General features: G+C 37.6%; 1 protein-coding gene across 1 annotated transcript in view; it reads left to right on the top strand.

Annotated features, from left to right (window-relative positions):
• The window catches only part of ppp1r9ba (protein phosphatase 1, regulatory subunit 9Ba), a 252,030-nt gene extending 240,861 nt beyond the window's left edge, over positions 1–11,169 (top strand). The window contains exon 11 of the mRNA XM_072249437.1: positions 10,566–11,169. Within this exon, the coding sequence (XP_072105538.1) occupies positions 10,566–10,583 (18 nt within the window). The 3' untranslated portion in view covers positions 10,584–11,169. The remainder of the gene's footprint in view (positions 1–10,565) is intronic.
• The last annotated feature ends 995 nt before the right edge of the window (positions 11,170–12,164 follow it).

Raw genomic sequence — 12,164 nt, 5'->3', positions numbered from 1 at the left:
GGCAAGTAAACATACAGTCACAATAAATAAATATATAAGCACAGGTCCCTGAGTGACATGTCCTGTAAATAGATGGTGCATGGCTGTTGTTGGCAAGAGTAAGCAGTTCTCAGCAGTCTGCAGACAAATGTACACACTCATGCTATCCAGCTTGTCATTCCACCGATCGAATACTAAAGGGCAGCACTGATGGAAGGGGCCAGCCCTCAACCCAGCATGGACACCACGCTGTACCTCTGCCGGTATCTCCTCTCCTGGACTACTGCAGCAGGCAAGCCTGCGCCTCAAGGCCTAGTCCTCATTACAACTGAGGCCATACTGCTTCCCTGCTTTGTTTCACCAATAAACAAGGGAAATAGACCTGCAGCATTTTACATTATCATTGTCCTTATGGGGTCTTATGATTGCAAGAGAAATGTCCAAGACAATCACTCGCTGTTAGACTGCAGCTTCTATTGCTTCATAAGTAGTGTAGTGAGGATCTTTTGAAGTATCTGGCAGGAACAAGTGAACTTGTAATGTCTGGAGGATGTTTTGCTAGTACTGGGTAGGCTTCTTATGATATTCCCCTCTACATTTAAATCAAATTGCCTCTCAAAACCTACCTTATATTGAGTATTTCCTTAACCATTATAATGAGGTGTGGTATGATTCATATGAAGCAAAATAAAATTGAAAATGGCACTTCTTTTATAATAAATAAAAATTAGTTGGATTATTATTATTGACACATGTACTGACATATAGTGAAAAACTTTTGCATGCCATCCATACAGACCATTTCATTACAACAGTGCACTTAGGCAGTACAAGGGAAAACTAGGATGTGTCCTTTCATGTTTATGTACAATTTTGTCCTTACTTAGGTTCTGTTATCTTCAGAAGTGACGTACTGTTGCTTTCAGTGATGGCATTATGCTAGTGATGCGATCTGAAATTTAAGATTATTTTTGCATTGAATTCATTACAGCATATCCCTGCACAATTCCCGTGAGCTCATGGCGCAGCAGTGATTCATGCTGTGTTCTTGTAAACAGAGAAAAATAGAGGTCATCTCATCCTGCCTTATCCTGCTACCCTTTTTCAGGTTTCTGCTGTAAAGTAGCATAGGTGTAGGCCAACAGCACATTACCTGCTCATCCTGCAGTCAACAAAGGCCATGCCCTGAGTTGAGCAAGAAGCTACGCAGAAACACTGATTTGATAATGACCAGATAATCAGTTTAATGATGGTGATTACGAGGCAAATGTTGCCCTGGCTATCAGAATAACTCCTTTTCCCTTTCTCAGAACTGTGACTTATTTTACACATACCCAAGAAAGCAGATACGACCTCATTTAATTTTTCGTCCAAAGCTTGCTGGCATCTCAAATCATCCAGCACTCCCTCAATACAGCACTATAACATAATGGCTTTTAAGATGAGAGAGTTTTGCTCTGCACTCATCAAGCAAGCCCACTACCCAAAATTACATCAGAGAACACAAGATTGGGAAATGTCAGGATCTAGTGCTGGCCGAGAGTTAACCATTCTCGGCAAATATTGGAATCGATGTAGATGACTAGTCCGTGTTCTTGTAAGTCAGTGCTTACTGCTGTTGTGAAGATGATTTTTCTCTAAACATACTGTTACATCAACTTCATAAGATTGTGAGAATTTTGGACAGAATTTGCATAAGAAAGGCTTACTTTCATAGTCTCAAGAAGCAAAGTGAATGCACTGCCAATGAGGCATCTTTGAAATGCAGTCATTGTTGTAAAATAGAACACGCTGTGGCTAAATATATGCACAACAAGATCCCAGGAACATCAGTATAATTATGATCAGCTAATCTGTTTTTGTGATAATGATTAAGAGATAAATGTTGCACAGGCTACCAGGATAAGTCCCTTTCTCTTAAAATACTGCCAAAAACACTTTTACTCACAGCCAAGAGAGGAGATGGGAGCCCAGTCAATTTTTCCTTCAAAGAATACACCTCCATTGTCATATGTTGGAATTTCAAATAATTCATCACTCCTTCAGTACCGCACTGGAACCTAGTGACTTACTTGGAGTATTCAGTGTGGTTTACTTGTACAAATAGACCTATATTGAATTAATTTGTCAATGTATTTGTCAGCCCATTTGGCGTCATTGGTGCTCACGGTCTGATGAAGGTTGCAAATTTTTCATTTGCTAAGACTTAATGATTTCATTAAAAATGGTGGCCAGAGGAAAACTTACTCCATGTACAAACGTACTAATTAATACACAAAGAAATAAATCAGAATCTTCTCACTAATCACTGTGCAGCAATACCCTATGGAACATGTATCAATAGGAGTCTGTACTCCTCCAATGCAAACAATCACTGATTAGTGAGGATTGTTTTGGCAAAAGACAACTACTTTATCTGGAAAATGAAGAGCTCGCTTAATTATTTGACAAAATAGTCAATGGAAACTTAGAATTATAGGAAGCAATGCCCTGTAGAATATGCATTCTAATGATGCATTACATTGAAACAAGGTCAAATTTTTATTTAACTAGTGTGGTCAGTAAGTCAGCCTTCTATGCTCAAAGCACTGCAGATCTTTACTGCTTCACTAAGCCAATATTAAACCAAGTTTTACATTATTTTCAGTCTTCCTAATCAATCATTTTATGGTGCAGAGCAAATATAGTCATTGGTCAATTGCTCTGTGTGTGTGTGTTTTAACAGATTCTAGCATTATAACACCATGTGATTATTACTATTCTACAGCACAGTACAGTAAAGTTAAAAGTGTGCACATGTATGACATTTTTAATTGTAATTGCTCATAAATAGTAGGAGTTCAAAATTGATTAATATTTTGTATTAACCTGAAGTTTATTATTTTAATGTATAGCTTCATTAATTGGTGGACACTGAAGCACTTACAACCATATGATAAAATGGGAATTAAAAGAAATCATAGTTAGATTATTTGTAAATATGAAAGTCTGCAGCAAATTCCTCACTTCAAATTTGGTCCTAAGCAACTATATGGGCACATTATAACAAAGAGAAATGACATCCTATGGGGGTTGTAGATGTGAACTTGATCTTATAATTTAGGGAATCACACCATAACAACAGTATGCTATAACATCAGGGTTTACATTCTGTTGCACTGCTCCCTTCATGTAAACCAGCACTCCACCAGCTGGCACTCACTAGTTTACATGGTTCACATTCATAATCTTTCAATTTTTTTCTGAAACTATTTCTTCCTAGTCTCTTAAAGGACCTCCTACAAAATATGCATTACTATTTGGTTTTAAAATTCCCAACATGAAACCAGTAGAACTTTTTAAGTAAACTGCCCAATAGAGCCCCTTGGTGATTAAAGTACAACATTAGTGCTAAGGAGCTGCATAAGTGAAACATGGAGCAACACACAAAATGCTGGAGAAACTGAACAAATCAGACAGTACCTATGGAGGTAAGGCCCAAAACATCAATTGTTCATTTCCCTCCATAGAAGCTGCCTGATCTGCTGAGTTCCTCCAGCATTTTGTGTGTGTTGCTCCATATTTCCAGTATCTGCAATCTCTCTTTACCTAAGTGAAACATGGTGCTGAAAAGTCCCAGTATTGTATCCTTTAATAGTAATTGCTTATTTAACTGTCTAGAAAAGAGGAATCCAATATCTCAAAATGTCTGCATGCGATTGAATCACAGATGTTTCAGAGTTGCTGGTTGTTCGTTAACATCAATCATCAAGTGGATTTTTTGTTCCAAACAATGCCACGAGAGGGAGCAGTTACTCAATGCATTCCCGATTATCAATTGTTAAACAGTGTTCAGGTTGTTAATGACTCCCAATCTTTATGAATGAAAGTTCCAGTTTTTAATATGCATTCCTTCCCATAAATGAATGATATTACTAATCATTCTTAATCAGGAGTTGGGACTTTACTAGAGATTCCTGGGGAATGCTTTGTGACTGGCAACTATTGAGGATACTTTTATTTTTACCAATTTTCTAGCTAAATTGCTTCAATGTTATTCATGGACTCCTTGTAACTTCTGGAGCCTCTTAATTGGGGTGGGGGGGGGGAGACCACAGATGTAAAGAACATTCACCACTAACTACTTACGTTATTTGGAGTCATCAATTTTGTCATCAGTTCATCTGTCCTGAATGAGCTTGCAGTATTATACCCACTTTCCTATCGGAGAGAGTCAAAGACTTTTCAAGTAAGTTCTTCATAAGCTATTCTGTCTGTTTTAATATCTGCCTCTCTCTGTCCCTGTGGCCTGATATACTCTGAAGAAGTGCTTTGCTGTCTAATGACTTTTCGATGATATCATTTATCCTCTCATTCACCTCCCTTCTAAAGTGAAAAACTCTAGTTTCTCTGGAATATCATTACAGCTCAATCACACGGCACAAAACTATCTGCTAATTCGGCATCGACCATCAACATCAATGTACATTTCCTACACAAATGCTGTTTTTTTATTTAATCCTTTGACCCTGTAATTAGTTATTGATGCCTTCTTTGACCTGTGCATTGTTCTTGTGTCTTGGTGATTGAACACAATATTCAAAGTCTGTCTACAAAATGTAACACGACATCGTTTCACTTCGACCCAGCACCTTTAAAGATTCTGCTCATTTTGTCTATCACTAATTATACATCAAATCCAGTATCACACCCAGTCAATGTTCGTTCACCTTTAACTATTTATTTGTCAAGCTACATTTTTATTTCCAAATTCTAAGATCCTGTACTCATCAATTGTCACTTGCTGCTGATTTATTTATTTGCGTGCTTGCTTCTGAGGTTTTTGCTGTTTCTTCCACCTCACATGGCGAGCTCTCTATCTAGTTCAAGCTGAACTATATTCCTGAATGCGAGTATACGTAGAGAGAAGTGTTGGGAGACCCAGACACTGATTCTGGAACATACCTCCAGCTTCATCTTGACACAAATCCGCCAACAAGCCCCCGTCGCTTCCTGCCATTGCTTTATCCACATCAAGATACTGATTAGAGGTTTTACCCAAATTTCATGCAATAATATTTTTTATTTCATATCCTAAACAAGAGTTTCTGCAAATGCTGCCATCCAGTTAGTCTTATGATACCGCAAGGAAAGAGTTATTGATAAATCACGGTAATAAATCTTTATCATTTAGACTACAATGGACTAGACAAGAGGCAAGGATAATTTAACTAATGGAAGGCCTTGGAAGCCATTGTTCAAAATTCTTTCAATGAACACTATGCATGTTCCATATCTCAAATTGTACTTTATGCCAAAATATCTTAACAAATTGGCTTCCCAATTCCCAATTGAGTTCATTTAATTGAGTTCCCACTTGCTCGCAAAATAGGCATGAATTTCTTTTTAGTAATGCAGTACATACAGCTGTGTTCTTGTTAAGAAGGTATTTATTGACTGGATTTATTCTGCATTGCTTTTCAATTTCATTCTCCACATGAAATTGTTTCCTTCACTGTCTGCTTAAAATTTAGTGCTAGAAGGATTCTGTGCACTAGCAATAAACATTGCCCATTATTTTTTCCTCTCTGATTATCCTTTTGATCGTGTTCTTACATTTACTGTAATCTTCCATTGATCCTTTCACTCTGGAGATGACCGTGTATATTGAGTGTAACACTTTTGCTTGTCTTGTGGGTGAACTCAAAGTTGTGTTTTCTGAAGTTATGCTTGGAGAATTTCAGCAGGGTTTTAAACATTAATCATTCAATGCATTCTGAAGCATTTATTCCCCATTGTACCTGTGTGGAAAATACACTTATTTGTTTCATCAAGATCTTGTAGTTTTCAGGTCAATTAACGTAAGTCTCAGATATGTGTACTTGAGCCAAGATTATCTGTGAATAGTTTAAATGAGATTGTTCATTAAAAATTGCATAAAAGCATTTATAGTTATAATGTTATTTCCCATAAATTCAAGCAGTGAAGATGTTCTGATGCTTTGCAACTGCTTGTGTGAGCAATATGGTCTGAACTTCCACCTGTTAATTCAAGCAGGGTGTTTTTTTTTATTTTCAGTGAAATGGTAGCATGATACATATTCACAATCAGTGGCTGTAGTTGTATCATCTTCATCTGCACACTCGGTGCAAGATGTTCTAATTATGCTGAATGACTGAAGTGGACTTCATATTAAAATGAAATTTTTGCTTATTCTGGGGAGAGTGGATTTGCACATAAACCAGACTCTAAATTGTTCACAATGCAATGACTATTTGATCAAATTAAACCAAAAAATTATGACCATGGCAAATACAAAGAAACAGTTTGTCAAATTTCATTTATAATGAAGAAACTAGAGTTAGAAATGACATATTTTATTTCCTTATCACTTTACTTTTGCAATATTAATGAACCTTCATTAATTACTGCAATAGTCTTGCTTTATTGCTGGAATTTAGTCATTCACTATTATATAATTTGATCAATAATTAAAACTTCATTAAAAATCTGGCAAAACAAAGCTTTCTTTATATTTTTGTAATTATGCACATATACCGTGCAGCCAAGGGAAAAGGCTGACTTTGGAATGCATTTTATTTTGCCCCTTTCTCAAGAAAGTCACTTCAGAAACCTCTCCAGATCCAAGGATCTGGCACTATGGCAAAAGGGTTTGATTGAGCATGGATATGACTTGGCAGGAGGATGTGAGGTTGTCAAAACTATAGTATACAACTCAGCTTCTATTCTGGATGGAATTCTGAAAAGAATCCGGACAATGCACATCAGCTTTAGGAGATCAAGGCATGCAACTTCCGTCAACATTGGTCTTGGCCCAAAACGTCAACTATACCTCTTCCTATAGATGCTGCCTGGCCTGCTGCGTTCACCAGTGTTTTTATAGGCTTTTTCCATTGGGGTTGGGTGAGAATAGAACTAAAGGCTGTAGGTTAAGGGTGAAAGGTGAAATATTTAAGGGGAACCTGAGGGGGAACTTCTTCATTCAGAGAGTGGTGAGAGTGTGCAATGAGCTGCCAGCAGAGTTGGTGGATGCAAGTTTAATTGCATACAGGCTTTGAGGTCCTCAGAAAGTTCTCTCAGCTGGTAGGGGGAAATAAAATAATTACCAAGCAATTTATATGAGGCAGCAATTAGTTTAGGCTCACCAAGCCACGTGTTTAAATTAACAAACCATTTTCATGCTAAAAATGTGAATGAAGGTGTTACCTGCATTACTGAAGTGATTGACAGTCTTCCACTAACTAGGTTTTCTTTGAGTGTTTTGTAAGAAGTAACTGTCCTGACAACAAGGCTTTAAAGAATTTGTTTGGGAAATGCAATATGCAGAGCATTGCGCACATGTAATGCCCACATCCTGGAACATAGGAGAATGAGGGGAGATTTGATGGAGGGATACAAAATTATGAGAGGTATAGATAGGGTAAATACAAACAGGCTCTTTCCACGCAAACACGAGGAAATCTGCAGACGCTGGAAATTCAAGCAGCACACATAAAAAATGCTGGTGAACACAGCAGGCCAGATAGCATCCATAGGAAGAGGTACAGTCAACGTTGCGGGCCGAGACAAAGGGTCCTGATGAAGGGTCTTGGCCCAAAACGTCAACTATACCTCTTCCTATAGATGCTGCCTGGCCTGCTGCGTTCACCAGTGTTTTTATAGGCTTTTTCCATTGGGGTTGGGTGAGAATAGAACTAAAGGCTGTAGGTTAAGGGTGAAAGGTGAAATATTTAAAGGGAACCTGAGAGGGAACTTCTTCATTCAGAGAGTGGTGAGAGTGTGCAATGAGCTGCCAGCAGAGTTGGTGGATGCAAGTTTAATTGCAAAACTTAGGGGAAGTTTGATTAAGTACATGGACGGGAGGGGTATGAAAGTCTATGGTCAGGTGAGGTCTGATGAGACTAGGCAGATTAACAGTTTGGCATGGACTAGATGAGCCGAGGGGCCAGATTTTGTGCTGTAATGCTCTGTGACTCTGTCCTCTGCAATTCAATTTGCCTTGGGTAGCGTGGCAAGATACTCACTTAGATCTGTAAATTTAGGAAAGTTGTGTCTTAGTAGCTCAGGCATTGTGTTGCCAGGTTTAGTGTCATGTGCGAGGACAGGCCTGCATGGAGCCCAAGAATAATCATTAATCATGTTACAGATAAACATAGGTGTACAGTACACTTGTGTAATATGTTTAATGATTACATTCAAAGATGGTCAGATATCTCTTTCTGTCCCCAACCAGCTTCACAATCAATGAACCTTATTCAAAGCTTTCACTTGTTAGACTGCTCAGATACCCTCTTCATATTTGCCTGCTGAGTTTATAAGAAATCAATAGGGAATGCAGGTGAGAGTGTTTGGATTTAATAACAGTATAGGGCATTATTTTAAATTATAGGCATCTGTTAGTCTCATGAGAGCATGGATTTGTGCCTTGGAAGGTTTCCAGGGCGCAGGCCTGGGCAAAGTTGTATGGAAGACCAGCAGTTGCCCATGCTGCAAGTCTCCCCTCTCCATGCCACAGATGTTGTCCAAGGGAAGGGCATTAGGACCATTACAGCTTGGCACTGGTGTCGTCGCAGAGCAATGTGTGGTTAAGTGCCTTGCTCAAGGACACACACGCTGCCTCAGCCAAGGCTCAAACAAGCGACCTTCATATCACTAGACGAACGCCTTAACCACTTGGCCACGCGCCAACATTATTTTAAATACTTGTAATCAAAACTACTACTTTCCAAGCTTTGTCCTTAAAGATTTCTGAGAGCAGTATTACTCAGTTTATTTGAATTGATTATCAATAAAATGTGTATTTCTGAAGCTTATCATGGTTATGCATCAAAAATTACAATACAGGAATCTGAATTGCTTATAGAGTATAAATTGTATTACTAGTTGTGTCCCATGTCTGCATGGAGAATGGTAGTCCTTAAATAGTTAGCCTGCCATTTGATATAGACCTTATTTTTAAATCAGTGTGTGATGAAATGTGACTTCATTTATTTTAGTGGAAGCAAAAATATCAAAAGCCAATTAAAACAACACCTCCATAACATTTGAACGCTAGAAATCATTAATCCTCTTAAAGCTTACCTTTAAAGACTTAATAAGATGACTTTGGACCCAGAAGCAAAATCATCAAAATAACCCTACAAGCCATGGTAGTGTGGTCTATACAAAAGGTTTGTCTGCAAGCTATGCTAACTTGCAATTTAGTAAATCACAATGAGCAGCTGGCCTGCAATTTTATTTTGGCGTGTGTGAGTGAGTATAAACACACGCACTTACAGATGTGTGTAAATTAGCATTTGACAGTAAAACTGAAAATGTATGAGTACTCTTTTTGACCAATGTATCTCTGTAGTTAAATGTGCAATTGCTAAGCTTGATTGCAATAAATTATACTGGTCTGCAGAAACTTAATTTAAGAAATTGTATTAGCATGTGAATTTCTGGAATAAGGAAGTACCTTGAATGTCCTTTGCTAGAAAGGGGAAAATTTACAGTGTTTATCTCACAGTACAACTCTGCATCCTGAATCATTTCACTATTTATGCTTCAAGACAGCAGCTCTGAATTTAATTGCACGTTTGCATTTTGAGAGCATTAGCGTGTGCTTTTAACTAATTCGGCACTAGTTTAGTAGTAAAGGAGATCAGTAGGGTTGAAGGGCTTATTTATCTTGTGTTTATTCATTTCAATCACTAGTCAAGTAAAGCAATTTTTTTTATTATATTCAAAAATATGCTGGCCTGATTTCTTTTATAGGAGATAAAAAAGGAAAATGTCCTCTGATTGCTGGGTGCTAATGGCATCAGAAATGCTGTGGAAGGATTTCCTTCAAACAGTATTATTACTGGAATTGCAGGTCTAATTTTTTAAAACATTTTCTTGATTTCCATAGGAAAAGCAAGCTCTTCATGATGTTAATATAAAACAATGAGATTGTTTAGCACGTTATTTTTGCTGTTAAATTATTATAGGTTTTCTGATTGCAGTATTCACAAAATGCTATAGACATCCAAAAAGTACTTAGCTCTAACGTAATTTTGCTTTCTATTCCTGCGGCCTTTTAAAAGCCACCACATCTAAATGAGAACACAGATCTTGCATTCTTGAATAACTTAATCCTTAAATTAAAAAAAAATCTTTTTAACTAGTTTGTGATTTGTAATTAAATATCAGAAATTCACTGGTTGTATGAAATTTAATAATCCCATGCAAGCTATAAATAGGTGACTGAAAGATCAGTAATACTTTTCTACTGTAAAGTTTGTCATAGCCTTTCTAATGTCAAACAGTGCATACAGAGATAAATTTGGAAAGTTAGCTCTTCATCAGGGATGATGCCTGAGCATCATCCCTGATGAGGATGGCAGAGGTTGTCATCAAAACGTTGGTTATAATCGATACCTGTACCCGGCTTGAAGCCCGAGAAGAGTTTATTCATCAGCTCTCAACAGTTTATGTACTTACCACATCAATTCTTGTTAGCATTAGGATGTTTTTTTCTTTTTGTTAAACCATTGTTGAATAACTCTAGTGGCACCAGCATTACTTGTTTCATAACTTGCCTTGTAATTCTCTCTGTTGCAAAGGAGGAATCGTTACAATAGCCATTCAGATGGCAATGATTTGAGAAGCAAACGTCACCAGCTTCGAACAAGACCACATCATGCAGTGTTGAGAGTCAATATTGCCTTATAGACATTCAATGTGAATTCGCCATCACAGGTCTTTAGATTGCATTTAATCCTTGAACATGAACAGTTCCAGTTGTTTGTGCTTTCAAAACAAAATATTGATCTGCTTTATTTTCTCTTATATTCCTCCTCTTATATTCTTCTCCCTGTTGCAATACTGTTAAAGGTACATCCTTATAACGTTGCTATAAATTCAAGCATTGTTTCTGCTGCTTTCCATTCCATGTGCTGTACATATTTTGGGCTTCCATTTTAAATTTATATTCATTGCTAATATTGCTAAAGCATTTAACACCTGATTGTGCAATTTTTGTGAAAAATAAGCATTGTGATAGCTGTGGATGATGATGCATGTTTATCAATTAATATTGTTTCTTTCTCTGTTACAACTCTGTACATTGTAATTTGTGTTCGAGTCTAATATTAAAAAAAAACTTAATAGGATTTTGAGTTTAACCTGCAGAAGTCCCTAGTTTGTGAGTAATGAAGGTCGACAGAAGCTTTGTAGCAAATCTGAATAAAATATAATTCCTAAGTTTAGTGTCCTAGTATCTGTGCATCTTCCACTCATTACCTCAATGCAGATGTTGTCCTACTGAGATGCAGTTTTCTGTCATTCATGATGAATTAGTGCTGATCGCTGAGCAGGAGCAATCTATTCACTGTTAGAAAGGCACAACCAAGCCTTGATTTAATCCTCACCCAACTTCCATACATTCACTGCAACAGGAGTTAGTGTCTACCAAACAGCATCAGAAACTTGCCCAGTATTACCACATCTCCAGCCTGGTCTGCTGTGGTCATTATTTACCTAAGGTATCAATGGAGAGGCAAGAGATTTTAGATGCTGGAACCTGGAGCAACACACAAAGTGCTGGAGGAATTCTCTAGGCCAAGCAGCATCTATTGGAAGGAAATGGATCGTTGATCTTTTAGGTCAAGTACCTCAAGATAAAGCATCCTGACCCAAAATGTTGACTGTATATTTCTCTCCATAGACGCTGCCTGACCCAAGTTCCTCCAGAATTCTGTGTGTTACATCAAGGCAGTAAAGATCATGAGAGATTAGGAAATGAACCAAGAATCTTTCTGGCTTGTATATCCTATATGGACACTAGTTAAGTACATGGAATTATAGAGAAATTCTCATAATGCTTTGTTATAACTATCACTGATAAAAGACTAATGCTATATGTATTATAAGACCATAAGACATAGGAGCAGAAGATAGGTCATTTGGCCTATCAAGTCTGTTCCGCCATTCAATAATGGCTGATCATTTTTCCCCTCCTCAACCCCACTCCCCAGCCTTCTTCCCTAACCTTTGATGTTGTGCTCAATCAAGAGCCCATAAATCTCTGCTTTAAGTACGCCCAACGACATGGCCTCTATAGCTGTCTGTGGTAATAAATTACACAAATTCACCACCCTCTAGCTAAAGAAATTTCTCCACATCTCTGTTTAAAATGGACACCACTCTATCCTGAGGCTGTG

Source organism: Mobula birostris, chromosome X (genome assembly GCF_030028105.1).
Source record: "Mobula birostris isolate sMobBir1 chromosome X, sMobBir1.hap1, whole genome shotgun sequence".
Classification (NCBI taxonomy): Eukaryota; Metazoa; Chordata; class Chondrichthyes; order Myliobatiformes; family Myliobatidae; genus Mobula; species Mobula birostris.
The sequence above is the reverse complement of the archived record's forward strand: the minus strand, read 5'-3'. Positions and strand labels throughout refer to the sequence as shown.